The sequence below is a fragment of the Euleptes europaea genome, chromosome 20 (genome assembly GCF_029931775.1).
Source record: "Euleptes europaea isolate rEulEur1 chromosome 20, rEulEur1.hap1, whole genome shotgun sequence".
NCBI classification, from domain to species: Eukaryota; Metazoa; Chordata; class Lepidosauria; order Squamata; family Sphaerodactylidae; genus Euleptes; species Euleptes europaea.
The window spans coordinates 14824040-14845002 of NC_079331.1; the positions used below are offsets into that span (position 1 = coordinate 14824040).

Consider the following 20963-nt stretch of genomic DNA (forward strand, 5'->3'; position numbering starts at 1 on the left):
GTGCAAGCACCGGGTCATTCCTGACCCATGGGGTGACGTCACATCCCGACGTTTACTAGGCAGACTTTGTTTATGGGGTGGTTTGCCAGTGCCTTCCCCAGTCATCTTCCCTTTACCCCCAGCAAGCCGGGGACTCATTTGACCGACCTCGGAAGGATGGAAGGCTGAGTCAACCTTGAGCAGGCTACCTGAAACCGACTCCCGTTGGGATCGAACTCAGGTCGTGAGCAGAGCTTGGACTGCAGTACTGCAGCTTACCACTCTGTGCTAAGAGCTGCTGCTATTATTATTATTATTATTATTATTATTATTATTATTAGCCAATGTGGTATAGTGTTTAGAGTGCTGGACTAGAATCTTGGAGAACCAAATTTTATTCCACTCTGGTCCCTGGAATGTTGCCGGGACAGTCGCATTCTCTCACCCTAACCTACCTCAACAGGCTTGTTATGAAGATAAAATGGAGGAAAAGAGACTGTGATAAGACACTTTGGATCCCCATTAGGGAGAAAAGTGTAGTATCGATGAGCTACAGCAGTGGTAGAGCATCTGCTGGGCATGCAGAAGGTCCCAGGTTCAATCCCCGGCATCTCCAGTTAAAGGAACCAGGCAAGTAGGTGATGTGAAAGACCTTTGCCTGAGACCCTGGTGAACCATGGAGAAGGGCTGTGGCTCAGTGGTCGAGCCTCTGCTTGGCATGCAGAAGGTCCCAGGTTCAATCCCCGGCATCTCCAGTTAAAGGGACTAGGCGAATAGGTGATGTGAAAGACCTCTGCCTGAGACCCTGGAGAGCCGCTGCCAGTCTTAGACAATACTGTCTTTGATGGACCAAGGGTCTGATTCAATATAAGGCAGCTTCATGTGTTCAAATAAACAGATATACATATTTAATGTAAACAAATACATATATTTAATGCACAGGTATTAATGCACATCTAATCTGGTGAAGATTTCTATTGACCGTGAAAGCTTCCACACTGTTCTGTGGTATTTTAGCGGTCTTAGTAAAAGGTATTACGTGACTTTTGCTTATGGATTTCATGGTAAGCGCAGGGGTATCCAGGTTCTAGTAAGGCAATAGGCCTGGGTTATTTGTATATTACCTGGGATCTCCCTTTTGTCCACTGGTGTCTCCCTTCTTTTCTTCTGGAGGTAAAAAAAACAAGGATCATGAAAAATAAAACAAACCAGCTGTATTGGGTGGATTGATACCAGCTGTATGTTGCAGAAGGGAGATGGTGTGTGTGTAGAGCTTGTCGGATTACTGGGGGGAAAATCCCCCCTGTTTTGGTGGACAAGGATGCCTCAACAACAATTGGGGAAGGGCAGTAAAGTTTGTTGAAAGCCCCGTAACATTTTCTCCTCTTGTTTCTGCAGACTCTTTTGAGGTGAAAAGGGAAGAGGAGATGGACTTTTTGCAAGGCCTCGCGGAGAATGCCGCTTCGGAAGCAATCGTAAGTTCTTCCTGACACCAAGGCATGGAACTGGGTAAAATAATGAATTTCTTCCTCCATTACGAGGAAGCCGAACTTCTGCTTTTATTCTTTCCCGTTTCAGCTGCTCGTTTTTGAAACAACCGCTCCCCTTGTTGCTCTTTTTGGGAGAACGTTCGGTCACATCATAGGCTGGTTGGTTCACCGCCGTGCGCGTCGGCTCGGGAACAGAGCGCCTCCCAGAACTCTGGGTGCTTCAACCACATGAGCGAGACTGAGAATGACTTGTTCGGTTGCGCAGTAAGAGCTTGACCGGGAGTCGAGTCGTGGCTGTTTTGGGAGATGCACGGAGCTCCGGAGCTCTGTTCATCCTCTCCTTTGCAAAGTCTGTTGGGGATCGGCGACTGGCAGTTTAAGGGCTCCATTAGGAAGAATTTCCTAACGGTTAGAGCGGTTCCTCAGTGGAACAGGCTTCCTCGGGAGGTGGTAAGCGCTCCTTCCCTGGAGGTTTTTAAGAAGAGGTTAGATGGCCACCTGTCAGCAATGCTGATTCTGTGACCTCAGGCAGATGATGAGCGGGAGGGCATATTGGTCATCTTCTGGTTCTCAGGTGTGGGGGGGAGGTAGTTGTGAATTTCCTGCATTGTGCAGGGGGTTGGACTAGATGACCCCGGTGGTCCCTTCCAACTCTATGATTCTGTTTAGCCTGCAGAACCTGCCCGTCTGGTTCAAGGGATAGGCCTGTAGTCCCGGGGAACCTCTTAGTTATGGACTCAGCGCCTGGGTTTGTAGATCATACCCTGGAGAAAGCATGAAATCTTATTGCATTTGGTGGCACTGGCGATAGAGAATTTGTCGCTGGCTTTCTTCATGGTGGTTCTGTTGGTGGGGTAGGCTTGGGTTTTCTCGGTGAGGCGTATTGCATCTGTTAGTACACAGATTGTATCTGGTCGTTTTATTCTGGCTTTTGCTGTAAATACATTCATTCATCTTGGTAGGGTTGCCAGGTCCCTCTTCACTACCAGCAGGAGATTTTTGGGGTGGAGCCTGAGGAGTGCAGGGTTTGGGGAGGGACTTCAATGCTATAGAGTCCAATGGCCAAAGCTGCCATTTTCTCCAGGGGAACTGATCTCTATCGGCTGGAGATCAGCCGCAATAGCAGGAGATCTCCAGCTAGTACTTGGAGGTTGGCAACCCTAGTTGGTAGTGTGGTGTAGTGGTTAGACTAGGATGTGGGGCGCCCAGGCTTGAATCCCCACTCTTCCATGGAAGCTACCTGGGTGACCAGGTGAGGGAAAAGCTCTTTTCAGCAAGGCTGAAATACCTGTGAACATATATGCTGGCAGCTTTATGATGCAGGGAGCAAATTTAGTAATAGGGAGCTCTGTGAAGATGCAGGGTGAAACCCATGAAGCTGTGGGACAGAGCTTGGGGAAAGGACCTGGTTGAGACCACCTGATAAACTCCAGACCTTTTAAAACCCTTTTCAACCTTGGGTATTTGCGTTGTCCATAAAGACAGTCAGTCAGTCTGAGAGTTCCTAAAGCACACACCCCACGTTTTATTTTGTCTTTCTTTCAAGCCGACCTGCTAGGAAGCCAGTGCTGAATTGTATTTGTTCATGTTTGCAGTGGAAAAGAAGGGAAAATGCTGTGCTTGCAGAATAAGCTGCAACTTTGCTGTTCTCCTGATTTCTCTGCTGGGGGAAATGAGCGGGTGCCAGTTATTCCCCCCCCCTTTTAATCTGACTATCCCAGTATGGGATTCAGGAGTGCCAAGGCGAATGGAAAGTTTGCCGCAGGAGGGGTGACCACAGTTTCCTGTTGCTAAGTTTGATGGAAACAAAATATAAAACCGGCACTATATTGAGGACACTTAAAATGTATTGAAGCTTTTTAAAAAAAAACCCTCCTACATGCCGAGCCGTATAATTGATCCCAAATGGGTTTTTTAAAAAAAGACCTCCTATTGAAGTTCCTCTGAAAGGGTAATTAAAAGGGAGAGGCAACGTTGTCCCTCCAAAGTATTGGGGGTCGAAATGACCCCAACAAGGTGAAAACTTTATTTTAACACCACAATAAGCTGCCTTGTGCTGATGGTTACCAGTGCCATTAGGGTTGCCAACCTCCAGGTACTACCTGGAGATCTCCTGCTATTACAACTGATCTCCAGCCGACAGAGATCAGTTCCCCTGGAGAAAATGGCCACTTTGACAATTGGACTTTCTGGTATTGAAGTCCCTCCCCTCTCCAAATTCTTCCCTCCTTAGGTTCTGCCCCCAAAACCTCCCGCCGGTGGCAAAGAGGGACCTGGCAACCCTAACTCCCTAGGATCTACCCCCAAGTCTCCAGGAATTTCCTGAGCCAGGGTTGGCAATTCCACCGGAATTAGCTTTGGAGGGGTGATTATAAACCCCAGAATACCACCTTTAAGCTGTGAATACCAACCTTTAATACTCTTTTTTTCACTTATACAATTTGCATTGTACTGTTGTTCATTGTCTGTTTATTTTATTTTATTAAACTTGTATCCCGCCCTCCCCAGCAGAAAGCTGATACCTGATTAGTAAAGTATTTAAAAATTTGCTGGCGTAGATCGAAATGGCGAACTTGGCTAGTGGGCGATTGCTGACATGGAGGGATGTTCTTTAGCTTCTCTCTGTCTTGTCTTTTAATTTTGGTTTCACTCAAGTTTAGGCTTTTCTGGGTAGGTGTCTGCGGCAGATGTTTCTAGTGGCCTTGCTTGTTTTTAAATTAGCTGCGTGGTTGGTTTGTTCCTGTTCTCATTGGGTTGTCGTTTGTAATACTGGTAGGAAACAAAGCTGAAATGTGCCAGGAGCTGTCGGGCTTCATGTTTAGAGGACCGATATGTTCCCACCATTTCCCCCGTCCTCTCCTGTTGTCTTCTGCACCGTAGCAGGATAGAAGAGGAAACCTTTCCGTTTTCAGCTGCAGTTCCCTAATTAGCTCTTGGTGGATTGTGTATCTGGTGCATAAGGAATGACGTGTAAAAAGTACCAATTTTTCTAGGGTTGCCAGGTCCCTCTTCACTACCAGTGGGAGGTTTTTGGGGTAGAGCCTGAGGAGGGCAGGGTTTGGGGAGAGGAGGGACTTCAATGCCATAGGGTCCAATTGCCACAGTGGCCATTTTCTCCAGGTGAGCTGATCTCTGTCGGCTGGAGATCAGTTGCAGTAGCAGGAGATCTCCAGCTAGTACCTGGAGGCTGGCAACCCTACTACTGTCCGACTCTTGGCTTGGAAGCCCTGCTTCTCAAATAGTTCTTCTGGGCTGTGGAAGTCTGGGACCCTGTATCTATCAGCAGTTGTTTTGGCAGTGAACAGAGCTAGCTGAAATTTGGGAAGGATTGACGGGGTAGGGTTTGCTGATCTCAGAAAGAAAATGTAGATTGGTACAGGAGTGGGCAGATTGGAAACTTGACAACCCAAATCTGGATAGTTGTTTTTTTTTGTACATGCTGTCCGACGTCCAGAATTGTCTGAAAAGTTGCAAAGGACGTCTGAGTCACTGTGGGGGAACTGGCCCTTGTAAGTGAGGGTGGAGTCTCAGAGCTGCTTCTGCATTTGTTTCTCCTGGCATGTATCCTGAAATTTGGGGGGGGGGGAACAGAATACTCTTTAAAGTTTGAATTGGATTTGAGTCCTACTGAGCTACCTTCTCAGCTTGTCCTACTGAGTCCTACTGAGCTACCTTCTCAGCTTGTCCTACTGAGGCCTACTGAGCTACCTTCTCAGCTTGACCTACTGAGCTACCTTCTCAGCTTGTCCTACTGGGTCCTACTGAGCTACCTTCTCAGCTTGTCTTAGAGGTCTCTTCAGTCACAGAAGGGTAGAAAAACATCAGCCGCTGTGATATGCAGGCTGTATGAAGCCACTGGATTGTTGGAGCTGGGGGTTACCAACCTCCAGGTGGGGCCCTGGAGATCACCCAGAACTACAACTGATCAATAGAGATCAGGTTCCCCTGGGGAAAATGGCTGCTTTAGAGGGTGGGTGCTCTGTCATCTAGGGTTGCCAGGTCCCTCTTCACCACCGGCAGGAGGTTTTGGGGGTGGAGCCTGAGGAGGGCGGGGTTTGGGGAGGGACTTCAGTGCCATAGAGTCCAATTGCCAAAGTGGCCATTTTTCTCCAGGCGAACTGATCTCTATCGGCTGGAAATCAGTTGGAAGAGCAGGAGATCTCCAGCTAGTACCTGGAGATTGGCAACCCTACACCGGTGGGGTTTTTTTGGGGCTGAGCCTGAGAAGGGCAGGGCTTGGGGAGGGGCTTCAATGCCATAGAGTGCAGTTGCCAAAGTGGCCATTTTTCTCCAGGCGAACTGATCTCTATCGGCTGGAGATCAGTTGTAATAGTAGGAGATCTCCAGCCAGTACCTGGAGGTTGGTAACCCTGCCATCAAATCCCTGCTCAGGTCCCTCCTTTCCCCAAACCCGTCCTCCCCATGCTCCACCCTCATATCTCTAGGAATTGCCCAACCCGGAGCTGGCAGCCCTATTTGGGACTGGTTTTTGGTAGCATCTGAAAACTCTAATGAGTTGGCTGACACAAAAACTTGCAGGAAATTTGTCTGCGGAAAACAAGGAACAAACACCCGAGGTCAATCAAGGTAAGTATTCCTGATTGGTCAAGCACACAAATGCTTCTGGACTTCATAAAACTACCCTTCTGAACAGGCCGGGAATATGCTAGGATGAATTACAAGTTGCCTTTATTTATTGATTTGGAAAAATGTGCATTCTGCTTCTTCAGAGTCTTCCTTCCAGTGGCTTACAAAATAAAAGCCATACAATTACAGCATATAAATAAATAAACTGTGTACTCTGTATGAATTGGTTTTTTTTTGCCAACCTCCTGGTACTTTATCTACAAACAAACAATTACCCAAAGTGACTATTGTGCAGTGTAAACAATTTTTCAAGTCTCATGAAAGAGTACAAAAAATATTCTTGAGATGCAATATGATGTAATCTTTTTAAGTCCAGAAATATGATGAGGATACGGCCGTTTCAAATTCATAGTTCTTCATCAGTCCATCAATCAATATTCTCATGACATTTTAACATATGCATCAATAGGTTTCAAGTTGCATTCCAGCATACATCCAGAAGTTACAGATTGATTCAAACGTCCCCAGCAGGGTAAGAGTTCATAGTGTAGCAGATGTACTCAAATTGTGTACTCTGTATGAATTGGGGGGGGGGAGAGAACTAGGGTTGCCAACCTTCAGGTACTGGCTGGAGATCTGCTGTGACAACTGATCTCCAGCTGATAGAGATCAGTTCCCCTGGAGAAAATGGCTGCTTTGGCAATTGGACTCTATGGCATTGAAGTCCCTCCCGTCTCCAAAGCCCACCCTCCTCAGGCGCTGCCCCAAAAACTGCTGGCGTCAAAGAGGGACCTGGCAACCCTACGGGGAACCCACATTGGGTCTGTTTGTTTTATTTCATGTATTTAAATACTTATACCCCACTTTTAGGATCAGAAGGGGTATACAAGTGCATTCACTCCTCCATTTTCTTTCCACAACAGCAGCTCCATGAGGCAGGTTAGGCTGACAGAGTGTTTGACTGGTCCAAGGCTATCCAGGGAGTTTTCCTGAGTGAGGATTCGAACCCAGGACTCTCAAACCCTAGTCCGTCACTCTGACCACTATACCTGCTGGCTCCGGGGGAACGTTGGTGTAGGGTTGCTAGCGTCCGTTCACTGTGGGATGCATTTGGCTAGCAGTGTGTGCTGAATGAGTTGGTCCCCACACTATTGCTGAGGCACTGAAAAAGAGTAACACATTGCAATAGAGGAAAGGCCATTCTTTCAACTGTCTTCCTCTTTCTGCACTGTGCAGAAAATCCATATATCCCTATCCGGGAAGGGATGACCTTACAGTCACTTGGATAGTTGAGTCATCGTTTATCTTTTCTCACACCCACAAGCATCCTCTTTGGGACGGGGCGTTGATAGCAGTGGATTGTGTGCACCCAGACAACGGATTTGGAAAGAAAGAAAAGAAAAAAAAACCCCAACCCCTTCTCCTTTTTCTCAGCTTGTCAAATTTCTGATTGAAGCACGGGATCTTCCCAGTTTGGTGAATATTTTCCCAAGCTCAGGTTGCCTCCTGCGCAGAACTCTCTAAAGCAGTGGTTCCCAACCTTTTTTTGACCAGGGACCACTAGGACTTTTTTGTTCGGTGCAGGGACCCCAAGGTTCAAAATAAAAATTCAGAGAATTTGAAAATAAACTTTAATCATAACTGTTAGTTAAACATTAAACTTAGAATAATATTTGAATATATATATTTTTATAATAGAGAACTTTTAATTGAAAATATTAATTTATTATGGGTTTAGAACTTTGTTTTGCGGACCTTAATTTAGTTCTCGTGGACCCCTGGGGGTCCATGGACCCCTGGTTGGGAACCAGTGCTCTAAAGCCTGTTGTCTCTGTGAATGAATGACTCGTGCCGGTCAGAATGACCAACGCAGTTCCAAATTTGCTGTCTTGGGTTTTTTTTTTGGGTGGGGGGGGTTAGGGGGAGATATCTCCTGCTTTGCAGTTGTCTCTCTTTAGAGCCGGCGTGGTGTAGTGGTTAAGAGCGGCGGACTCTAATCTGGAGAACCAGGTTTGACTCCCCACTCCTCCGCATGGGTGGCGGACTCTAATCTGGTGAACCGGGTTGGTTTCCCTGCTCCTACCCACGAAGCCAGCTGGGTGACCTTGGGCTAGTCACAGTTCTCTCTGAACTCCCTCAGCCCCACCTACCTCACAAGTGTCTGTTGTGGAGAGAGGAAGGGAAGGAGATTGTAAGCCAGTTTGAGTCTCCTTAAAAGATAGAGAAAACCGGCATATAAAAACCAACTCTTCTTCTTCTTAATCACGTGAGATATGTGGGAAAACATACCTTAAAATGACTGTCCCATATTGGACAGTGGTGGTCCGCTAGAGCTGAGGTCCCTCCCTGCCCATTGAGAACCAGCATGGGGTAGTGGTTAGAGTGTCAGACTAGGATGTGGGAGACCCAGGTTCGAATCCCCACTCTGCCACGGAACCTTGCTGGGTGACCTTGGGCCAGTCACACAAGCTCAGCCTAACCTACCCCACAGGGTTGTTGTGCGGATAAAACGGAGGAGAGCGATGTCATTCACTTTGGGTCCTCGTTGAGGAGAAAGGCAGAGTATCCATTAAGTAAATACTTAATACCTGCTTGTCTTGAACACATGAAGCTGCCTGATACTGAATCAGGCCCTTGGTCCATCCAAGTCAGTATTGCCTACTCAGACCGGCAGCGGCTCTCCAGGGTCTCAGGCAGAGGTCTTTCACACCACCTACTTGCCTAGTCCCTTTAACTCAGTGGTTCCCAACCTTTTTTTGACCAGGGACCACTAGGACTTTTTTGTTCGGTGCAGGGACCCCAAGGTTCAAAATAAAAATTCAGAGAATTTGAAAATAAACTTTAATCATAACTGTTAGTTAAACATTAAACTTAGAATAATATTTGAATATATATTTTTATAATAGAGAAGTTTTAATTGAAAATATTAATTTATTATGGGTTTATAACTTTGTTTTGCGGACCTTAATTTAGTTCTCATGGACCCCTGGGGGTCCGTGGACCCCCGGTTGGTAACCAGTGCTTTAACTGGCGATGCCGGGGATTGAACCTGGGACCATCTGCATGCCGAGCAGATGGTCTACCACTGAGCCATGCCCCCTCCCCAGCAGTCTTCAAACTGTTACATAAGGGATGCGGCAATTGGCTTTGTTCCTGGGCATCAAACCGTATTAGAAAGGTGGAAACAAAATGCCCTTGTACCTAGGTCTTTCATCTTGCTCTGAGGGGAAGGTGATATTTGACTCCTGCTTGCCTTCCCTTCCAAAGACAAGAAGGGAAAATTTGGGTGAGTGCTGACTTCTCAACATGGACAGCTGCCTCTAAATAAAATATATATAAAAAATAAACATTTCTGAAAACCGCATTGAATCAAAAACTGCATTATGTCATCCAGAGGGAAGATGATCTTGTTTCTCCGTACAAGGAAGTCGCATGCCAAAACGGAGAGGAGTTTTTTCCAGGGGAACTGATCTCTATCAGCTGGAGATCAGTTGTAATAGCAGGAGATCTCCAGGTAGTACCTGGAGGTTGGCAACCCTACTGCCAACCCACCAAATGTTTTTAAAAGTGAACAGGTCGGGGGTGTGTGCTTTTGCTCAGCAGGTCTTCTGACTGGCCACTAGAAATCTGATTGTGCAGATCCTGTAAAAGGCCTGAAATGTCGAAGAGTTACTATTAGATTTATGTATAACTTCCCTCCCTGACATTTTGTAATTGGCTCCACCTCCTGCTGGCCTCAACTTTTCCAAGCATTATTGTCTGTTCCAGTGATTCTCGCCTTCTCGTGTTGTGACCAAATTACAATAGTCTCAGTTGAATCGTTTTAGCTTTTAGGGAGAATTAATTTGATTCAGTCTGGAAAAGAGGAGGTTGAAGGGGGGACAGGATTGCTCTCTTTAAGTATTTGAAAGGCTGTCACTTAGAGGAGGGCAGGAAGCTGTTCCTGTTGGTATTTCAATAATGGGTACAAATTACTGGTGGGAAGAAGGTACTGGCTGGATATTAGGAAAACATTTTTACAGGAAGAATAATTCAGCGGTGGAATCTGCTGCCTAGGGAGGTGGTGAGCTCCCCCTCACTGGCAGTCTTCAAGCAGTGGCTGGACAAACACTGGTCAGGGATGCTCTAGGCTGATCCTGCATTGAGCAGGGGGTTGGACTAGATGGCCTGTATGGCCCCTTCCAATTCTGTGATCTAGAGCCCACTTATTTGTCTTTTTTGGCGAGCCACACTATCTGTAAAACTCTCCTCCAGCACCACATTTCAAATGCATCGAGTTTCTTCCGGTCTGCTTTCTTCACTGTCCAACTTTCACACCCGTAAGTAGCAATGGGGAATACTTTCTTTTATTCTCTGCTCTTATGACAACAGTCTTGAGCCCAAACAGTTCCAACAACAGAACAACAATAACAATGACAATAAATACGTCTATGCATGGAGTAGGGGTCACTGGAGGTATGGGGGACAGGAATGTGAATTTCCTGCATTGTGCAGGGGGTTGGACTAGATGACCCTTGGGGTCCCTTCCAACTCTATTATTCTACGAACTAGGGCATCAGTTTGCTCAGATCTATCTAACTGTTAGATTTGGTTAGGAGGGGAAACTTGGCAACTGCCAGGGTGATATTATGAAAACTTCCAGCCAAAAGGGTCTTTAGTTTGCAATGGGATGGAATCAGGGTTGCCAGGTCCCTCTTCACCACCGTGGGAAATTTTGGGGGCGGAGCCTAAGGAGGGAGGGATTTGGGGAGGGGAGGGACTACAATGCCGTGGAGTCCAATTGCCAAAGCGGCCGTTTTTCTCCAGGTGAACTGATCTCTATCGGCTGGAGATCAGTTGTAACAGCAGGAGATCTCCAGCCGCCACCTGGAGGTTGGCAGCCCTAGCTGGAATGCCAACCAGATCCTCTAGAAAGGGAGAACAAAACATAGTTCTATACCTATGAGATTTTGGACAATCCAATAGGCAATGGGAGCAAAGTGACAAGGTTCCCTGTGTAATGGGGAATACTATAGTATGAATTATCTGTATCTTGGTCGCCAGCAACACCTCATTACACTTGAGTATCTTTTCTAGTTCCTTCTTGGCTGCCCTTCCCAGTCTCAATCTCCTTCTGATTTCTTGGTTGCAGCCCCCCCTTTTCCTTTCCCTAGATTTAACAGCCACTGGCAATCCATCAACCACTTCACACTTTAAAAAGGGGAAATGAAATTTAATTTTTCCTTGACGCTATAAAGAGAAAAGTTGCCACTTCTCTCACACAATTAACCGATCTGTTTGACAGCAGATAACACAATATCCGCTTCTCAGAAAGCATCTTTAGCTGTTTATCCAGGGAGTGATATATTTATTTCGTGCAATATTATTTTGTGGACATGCTAAAACAAACGTGGGCTAGGGAGTCCATTTGATCCGGACAAAATGGGTCTTTTCGTTCTTCTGCAGTAATTTTATTGTATTGCCCTTGTGTCTCGGCTGAGTCTAGGTCATTACATCTCGCCAATAAGAAAGCTCGTCTGAGCTTATTAATTTCTAACCAGTGGAAATTGTCTGGCAAGGAGAACGTTCTGTTGGAGGTTATCTGGAAGAAGCGAGGTGAACAATTACGATCTGTCTCCTCAAACACTAAGGCCAATCCTCATTTAAGATCTTACTTTGTAATTGTTTACAGTTTGCTTTCTGAGTACTATTCCTTGCAGCTTTCAGTTGCTGTATTGGAAAGGAAAATCTTTTGTCTCACCTACTAGCCTCCCTTTCAGTTGATGATTGAACCAAGGACGAATGCTAGATGGACCTGTCCTTTTTGACCTTGGCGCTGTTTGTCACCTCCAAAGTGTCAGGAGAATATGCTAAGAGGCTTTGCTCCTGCCTTTGACCTGCTTTGCACTGGGGTGTTGATAATTCTTGCAGGAAAGATAGCAGCCAGGCCAGCGCATGAGGTCAGAGGCCGAGCCCTGCTCTGTTTAACATCAGCGGTGGAGGACTTTCCTGTCTGAGATAACAGGATGTGCTCTCATATAGTGCAGAGCCAGGATCTGTGTGTCGGCGAACTCAACGTTTCATTTTTATTGAGTTCTTAATCAGCCCTTCTTCCAAGGAGTTTGGGTTAGACAGGCACATGGCTCAAACATCATACTAGTCATGATGCATGCCTATTCTCTCCAGGATCAGAGGAGCATGCTTATTATATTAGGTGCCATGGAGACTGCTGCTGCAAGTCGTCTTGTTTGTGGGCTTCCTAGAGGCAACTTGTTGGCCACTGTGTGAACAGACTGCTGACTTGATGGACCTTGGTCTGATCCAGCATGGCTTTTCTTATGTTCTTATAACACATCTGCATACTATAGAGATAAGTTCCCATGGAAGAAATGGCTGTTTTGGACTCTGTGGCTTCATACCTCTCTGAAGTCCTCTCCAACGCAAACCCTGACCTCCCCAGGCTCTACCCCCAAATCTTCAAGAATTTCCCAACTCAGAGTTGGCAGCCCTGCCTATGGACGTGGTCAATATCATTTTCAATCACAATGTTTGTTTTACGTGTTTTTATGCCCTGGTTTGTTTGTTTTGTAAATTTTTATTGATTTTTTTAAACATTAAAAAAAAACATATACAAACATATAAAAACAAACAGAAAAAGATTAATAAAAGAAGAAAATACAAAAGAGTATCATTTTGCACCAGTTGCAACATTCATAATTTTATAATTATAACAAACCAAAATGATACCCCTAAACCCTTCACCCACCTAAAAAAGTGACCCTTCACCCGACTTCCGTAGAAGTGTCTGACAGTTTTGAAAGTAAAAACATTTACCTTAAAGTATAAAAATATTAAAACTTATATCTATAACTCACTAATTAAAATATTAAAGTCCATTTTTGCCAGTTTGTCCCAATATGTGGCGGCCTTTATCCATGTTTTTTTAAACTCATCCATATCTCTGCCCTGGTTTGTTTTAATTGTCTTTCTTGGTTTGGTTGTTTTTACTCATGAGCAGCCTTGAGCAGGTCTGAAAAAGAAGAACCGGCTTACAATCACCTTCCCTTCCTCTCCCCATAACCGACACCTTGTGAGGCAGGTGAAGCTGAAAGAGTTCTGAGAGAACTGTGACTAGCCCAAGGTCACCCAGCAGGCTTCATGTGCAGGAATGGGGAAACCAACCCGATCCACCAGATTAGAGTCTGCTGCTCATGTGGAGAAGCTGGGAATCAAACCCTGCTCTCCAGATTAGAGTCCACCACTCTTAACCACTACACCACGCTGGCTCTCTTGAGCCGGCCCACCCGTTTCCTAAATAAACACACAACCTCTTTGTTTTGGCTTAGATCCGGCAGCTGCCCCTCTGTAAGCTCCCTTGCCCTTCTGAAGCCAGGGTGCTGTTCTTAGAGATGATTATTTGGCATGTGAAAGGCGATGGATTGAGACAGCTGTCACCATCGCTGCGGGACATTTAGTAATTCCTTCCCTGGTTCCTTCTGGTTCTCTTTCTGTATTCGGTCCCGCGTTTCTGGACTTCTGCAAAGCATGGAGGCGTCTCTCTGTCTGTACCCGAAGTGGTGGGGGGCAGAAATTCTGAGCAGCGTGTGCTGCGGGAATGGCACATTGCAAAAGAGGCGTTGGGATTTCCCTTCCTTTTGCATTTCTTGTTCTAAGGTGAAAGGCCAGTTAATTCCCCCCCCCCCCCAATCTGCATGAGCTGTGTTAGCAAACTGGGTCCCCATCGGGCAAACTAGGCCTCTGTAGATCAGGAAGAGTCTGCTGTCTGCAGGTTCCTTTCCTCTTTAAAAAAAAGTCCCCAGATGCTATTCTGGGCATCTCTGCCTTGTGTGACTTCATCCGGGGTTCCTCAATTCAGTCTAGGCATAGGAAAGGAGGACCAGTAACTTTCCTGAACTGAGGTTGCTTACAATCAAGATCCTGACATTTGGTTTACAGGAGAAGATTTAATCTCAGTACTATTATTCAGCAGCAGAATGCTGTGTGCTTCAAACTGACCTCTTTATTGCATGGAGGCTTTGATGTTTCTCCATAGTTTTTACCAGGTTTCCCGGTTTCCCCTGGCAACCAGTGAACAAATGAACACATGAAACTCTTATACTGATTCAGACCCTTGGTCCATCCAAGTCAGTACTGGCTACTCAGACCGGCAGCGGCTCTCCAGGGTCTCAGGCAGAGGTCTTTCACGTCACCTACTTGCCTGGTCCCTTTAACTGGAGATGCCAGGGATTGAACCATGGCCAAGCATGGAGCATGGCCAAGCAGATGCTCTAGCACTGAGCCACAGCCTGGCAGTGGGAGACTTACTTACCTTACTGGGGGGGTACTGGGGGCGGTACTCGCTGACAACATCCGGTGTCTTGCTGACCTCATTCACCATATTCCTGGAAGTGATGCAGGGTGTCACCTGGGTTTAACCCAAATGCCACAGTGTCCCTAATGATGCGCTGACATCACTTCCAGGCACACATGGAGTGAAGTCAGCAAGTCGAGATTCAGCCAACATCCCCTGTGGTTTCCTGCCCTCCGTGCTGGCTCCCTGAGTGACAATTAGTGTTGCCAAACTCCAGGTACTAGCTGGAGATCTGCTATTACACCTGATCTCCAGCCAATAGTGATCACCTGGAGAAACTGTCCGCTTTGGCCATTGGACTCCCCAAACCCCGCCTTCCCCAGGCTCCGCCCCCAAAGCCAAAGAGGGACCTGGCAACCCTAGTGACAATGGGGAAGATTTAGTACCTATAAGTGCATTTGTAACAATCCATTTCCTTTATTCTTCTTTTTGCTATGGCAACATACCCCATTGAAGTCCCTCCCATCCCCAAAAACCGCTCTCCCCAGGCCCCACCCTCAAAAGCTCCAGGTATTTCCCACTTTGCCCTTGATTTTATTCTTCAGGATCTGCTTTCTCCAAGGAATAATATTTTTGGGGGGCTCAGAGTAGTGCAGAGGGAAGGGGGACGCTCGGCAAACTCAGTGGATGATTGGATATCTCCCATTATCAGTATTGATTAGAAAAGGAAAACCCTTTTCAATTTTCCTTACAAGTTAAATGCTATGGGTTGCCAGGTCCCTCTTTGCCATCGGCGGGAGGTTTATGGGGCGGAGCCTGAGGAGGGGGGTTGGGGAGGGGAGGGACTTCAACGCCATAGAGCCCAATTGCCAAAGCAACCATTTTCTCCAGGGGAACGGATCTCTATCAGCTGGAGATCAGTTGTAATAGCAGGAGATCTCAAGCTAGTACCAGGAGGCTGGCAATCCTAGAAATGCTGGGTGCATTTCTAACTGTATCTTGATTTTTAAAAGTGGGAGCCTACGTCTGGCCACCAGTCACCAACCAGATGGCTATCTCTGATTTAGCTAATATTTTCTGCTCTTCCTTGAGTAGAAAATTAAGGGCCAAAATTCTCCCCGTGATCAGATTCTGTGCTGGATTTCCCTCCCCCTTGAGCATCTGTATTAAATAAGCTTCTTTAAGAACCCACTTCAATCCAATTACTGTTCCTTTGACCGTTGTCCTGAGCAGGAGAGCATCTTTAACAAAACTTGACCCGCTTACAAAATCAAGGAATACTGCCAGTGTCGGCATATGGGATTTGTTAATTTTTTTGTATGTTTCAAAGGCGAGGTTGTTTTTGAAATCAGCAAAATAATAATAATAATAACCAGACTTTAATACTGAGCAATAGAGCTGCTACAGAGGTATACATGGGGCATGAGTTGCCAGCCTAATTAGTTAACGATCCCCAAACTAGAAGGATTTTCTTCTTCATTTCTTGCTATGCAGAGTAATCTTTTGTAATCCTTGTTAGGACTGCAAATCCCTTTATTGCAGTTATGTATTGATTTCACTGAAATCTACTTTTTGCGGATTATCTGCAGTCTTTCTCGCAGCAGCTTTGAGAAAACGGTCCAGCTTTGCAACCCCTAAGGAAAATGTTCTCAGCTGCATCTTCGTATTAAATCTCCAGGGCACAATTCAAGGGGTTGTGTTTGACTTCTAAGCCTCGTGTAATTTGGGGTTCAGGATACCAGAAAGAACACCTTTGCCGTTTTTTGACAGAAGCAGTTCTTCAAATACACACAGTTGCCAACTTCCAGGTACTGGCTGGAGAGCACCTTCTTCTATTACAACTGATCTCCAGCCAATAAAAGATCAGTTCACCTAGACAAAATAGCTGCTTTGGCAATTGGACTCCGTGGCATTGAAATCCCACCCCACCCTCCTCAAGCGCCGCCCCAAAAATCTCCCACCGGTGGCGAAGAGGGACCTGGCAACCCTAAATACACCCTCCATCGGACGTTCTGCAGGTGGCTTCAGGGCCTTTTCAGGGGTGGCACCTGCACTTTAGCTAGGGGAAGGCCTTTCTGGCTTGGTCATATGGCACTTTTGGAAGAGGAGCAGGTCAAGGACGTAACTAGTAAGGATTTTGTACATTATGATGATTTTTTATTACAATTACTACATCTTTATTGAATGATATTTCTGTATTTAGTTTAGAATTCATTGGGTGTACGATGTAGTGCTTATTTACTCACATAGACCTCAGCTTCCTTTGTTTTCTGTTTTTTGTTGTTGGTTGCAAGCTGTTTTCTTTCCCTTTTTGGTATCCTGAATTGAGGCCCGCCGGTCTGTTTCGTTCAGCACAGCGGTGCACTTGCTTCTTGTCCACAGCAAGGATATACTCACGTCACTGACATTTCTAAAGCAGGCTTATTTTAGTCCTTCACTCCCACGCTGTCTATATATAACAGTCTATACAAAGTCTATACAAATGTAGTGTGTTTGTCCAAGCACTGTTCTCATTTTCCCCCTCTTCCTTTTGATCTCCAACACACCAACATCTTCCCAGTTAGACAGATGCTACAGTTTGGGGGGTATTCAGGGCCAGATGTTTCCTACCTCCCATAGACTAGAGCAACTGCCCTATGAGGAGCGGTTAAAACACTTAGGGCTGTTTAGCTTGGAAAGAAGGCGGCTGAGGGGAGACATGATAGAGGTCTATAAAATTATGTGTGGTTTGGAGAGAGTGGACAGGGAGAAGCTTTTCTCCCTCTTTCATAATGTTAGAACGCAGGGTCATCTGCTGAAGCTGGAGGGTGAGAGATTCAAAACTGATAAAAGGAAGTATTTCTTTACGCAACACATAGTTTAATTGTGGAACTACCTGCTCCAGGATGTGGTGATGGCTACCAGCTTGGAGGGCTTTAAGAGGGGAGTGGACATGTTCGTGGAGGAGAGGGCTATCCATGGCTACTAGTCAAAATGGATACTAGTCATGATGCATACCTATTCTCTCCAGGATCAGAGGAGCATGCCACATATATTAGGTGCTGTGGAACACAGGCAGGATGGTGCTGCTGCAGTCGTCTTGCTTGTGGGCTTCCTAGAGGTACCTGGTTGGCCACGGTGTGAACAGACTGCTGGACTTGATGGGCCTTGGTTTGATCCAGCATGGCTTTTCTTATGTTCTTATGTGCATGCACTACATCAGTGTGGTATAGGGGCTAGAGCAGGGGTGTTGAACTCAATTGTTACTAGGGCCAGATACAACGTAAATGTCACTTGGTCCGTCCAGGCCATGCCACGCCAGCCCAGATCGAGAGTGGAAGGGTTGCCTTGGCTGGCTTGCGGGCTGGATAAGAGCTCTCAAGGGGCTGGAATCGGCCCTCAGGCATTACGTTTGACACCCCTAGGCTAGAGCATTGGGGAGAACTGGGTACAGATCCCCACTCTTCCATGGAAGCTTGATTGGTGACCTTTGTCCCGTCACACACTCTCAGCCTATCCTATCCTAAATCAAAGCGGCATCATGGCCATAGCAACTAATTATTACACACTTTTATTGATTAAGGCTCAGAATAAGAAATGAACGTTTTGAAGGTTTAACTTAAAGATTTCAATCTGCATTTCCCCACCTCTTGCTGACTTTAACCATGATTTAAATCAGTCTGCTCTGGCGGAAGAGCAGAAAAGTAAAATGGGTTCCATAGCCTCTATCAGCTGCGATTTTATTTATTAGGCTATTTCTATGCTACCCTCTTTAGAATCCTGCTCGGGGCAGCTTGCAATTAAAACCAAGTCCCAATCTTAAAAACAAGCCATTAAAAAAAAGGCCAAATAGGACATAAACAGCATAAAAACCTATTCCTAAAACAGCTTGCTTTTCTCAAAGCGAGTTTAAATGCGGACGTCTTCATAAACCAGACCTGTGCTTGCTGATCTGTTCTGTAAAAACAAGCCTGTAAATATATAAATCTTCTTTGTTATATACGTACAACTCCTGCCTCGGAGATCTCCATGTTCTTTGCGCTCATCACAAAACGTGACCCTTGGACCTTGAACAGACATGAAGTTGCCTTCTACTGAATCAGACCCTTGGGCCATCAAAGTAAGTATTGTCTACTCAGACTGGCAGCAGCTCTCCAGGGTTTCAGGTGGAGGCCTTTCACATCATCTACTTGCCTAGTCCCTTTAACTGGAGATGCCGGGGATTGAACCCAGGACCTTCTGCATGCTAAACAGGTGCTGTACCACTGACTCACAGTTCCTCCTTCTGCATACAAAGCAGATGCTCTGCCACGCATTCACAGTCCTCCCCCCCAAAAGGTCATCTAGTGAGCATCCATGGTACCTTAGGGATCTAAAGCTGGATCTCTCAGATCTCAGTCTGACCCACTAACCATTACACTCCCTGAATGTGGCCTCCTTGTATGAGTACGTAGGAATCACACCTGTGATGGAGCTCTAGTAGGGTTCTCAGGTGCCCCCTGTATCACCCTCCCAACATCTCCCACCAGTTGCCAGGAGGGACCTGGCAACCCTAGGCTCTAGGAATTGCTAGAATTCTATGGTTTTACCATAGAGTTTCTGGTGATTCCTAGAGCGAATGCCATCACTTTTGGGTTTTCACTGGGAGTGACCTCATCATACTGACGCTGAGCCCCCCCCCCCATGTCCCTGACCCCAGCCCTCCTCCCCATTGCCAGGCAGCCCTAATGGGAAGACGTAATGTATGAAGTAATTGTCAGAGCAGTGAAGATTTTCGTCCTAATTCTGATTGGCTAAGGATCTCCGCCGCTCCCTTGCATCTTTCTTCCTTTAATTTTGTTAGTTCCTCTGAAGGATGGCTCAGCGTCGTTAATGCGCCGTCGTGTTTCTGCGGATTGCATCATTTCTTCAGGGTTTCGTAACAGCAGGGCGAGCATAATATGGAACAGATATCAAAGAGGTTCTCTGTCTATTTTTTTTTTTTTTAAATTTGGTGCGACCATTTCCTCATCCACAGAAAGGTCAGCAAATGGAAGAGGATGGGGAGGAAGGATTACTTGGATTAGCCGCTGCACAATTTCAGCTGGGGGAAAAAAGCAACGGTCTCTTTTTGCCCTCCTTTAAACTGCAGCGCTAGACTTTGGTTTGGAAGTGAAATGGCTGGTTAACTTTGGGGGGTGGGGGAGAAAGAGAGAAAAAAACCCTCTGAAAAGTATAGCGTTCTGCAGCGCTTCCAGATGTTTTTAATAACGCGGCTTGGAACTGCCACTCCAGCGGCAGCCAGAACGACCAAGCAGCAGATTTTCTCTCTCCATTTTGGGTCCTTCTCATGAACTTGTTTCTTTTAAAACAATTGGGTTCCCAAATGCTTGCATCTATGTTATTAGTATTTGAGAACCCAGTGTGGTGTAGTGGTTAGCCTAAGACCTGGGAGAGTCTGTATTCGAATCCCCACTCCGCCATGGAAGCTTGCTGGGGCAGCCACATGCATTTGGCCCAGCCTACCTCACAGGGTTGTTGTGAGGATAAAATGGAGTCCACAATGGGTCCCCGCTGGGGAGAAGCGGGGATATACATGAAGCAAATAAATAATAAGTGTTTCGTCAAAATATTTCTGTACTGCCTCTCCGCCACAGGTTGCCGAGGTGGGACACAATGATGTTAATTAAGCAACAGGCAGCTTCATCTGAAGGGAGGGTCATTCAGTGTAGTGGTTAAGGGCGGTGGTTTCGAGCAGTGGACTCTGATCTGGAGAAACGGGTTCGATTCCCCACTCCTCCACATGAGCGGCGGAGGCTAATCTGGTGAACGCTGACCATCAATATTATTATGCCAACAAAGGTTATCTGATTCTGATTCTGGTGAACGGGGTTGGTTTCCCCACTCCTACAGATGAAGCCAGCTGGGTGACCTGGGGCTAGTCACAGCTCTCTTCGAGCTCTCTCAGCCGTACCTCCCTCTCAGGGTGTCTATTGTGGGAAGGGAAAGGGAAGGTGATTGTAAGCCAGTTTGATTCTTCCTTAAGTGGTAGAGAAAGTTGGCATATAAAAACCAACTCCTCTTCTTTCTTCTTCCCTTAGGCAGAATTCCCCGTGAGATAATTGAAAGCTGGAAAAGCCAGAGTGGGAAGTCATGCAGGGAAACAGCAGGCACCCTCTTTTTGCTTTGATATTTAGGGTGGGTGCTTTGGTCTCACAGGGAAACTGAATTTAATGGATCTTTCCCCCCTCGTGGCTCACTAGCTGCTGTTTCATGGTATGCCAGCGTGCCCCAGCTGATGCTTTTGGCATGGCTAATACCCATCTGTTTGCTTGTTGTGTGGCTTTGTGTATGTTCAAGGCGGTGATCTGTACCGGGTTAAGTGAAATGTAAATACTTGCATGCACGACACGACAGCCCCCAGTTCTTGCTTTCTGAACATGCAAACGTTGGCTTCCTCACTCCCCTCTCCTCTGTGCGCAACTGTAAAGAGTCTGGATTGTGTCTGAAATTTGAGAACGACAAACGGTGGGCGACTTGAGCAGAGATTTCATCCAAATGCAAGGGAAGAATGCAACAGCCTCTTTCCCTGCGAGTGCTATTTCTTACCGCAGCTGTTTACAGCATAAAATCTGAGGCCAGCCAAATCCCAGAATGAG

General features: G+C 46.3%; 1 protein-coding gene across 1 annotated transcript in view; it reads left to right on the top strand.

Moving 5' to 3' along the window:
- AKAP13 (A-kinase anchoring protein 13) overlaps positions 1–20963 on the top strand; it is a 117564-nt gene that overhangs the window by 16106 nt on the left and 80495 nt on the right. The window contains exon 2 of the mRNA XM_056866096.1: positions 1378–1454. Within this exon, the coding sequence (XP_056722074.1) occupies positions 1378–1454 (77 nt within the window). The remainder of the gene's footprint in view (positions 1–1377; positions 1455–20963) is intronic.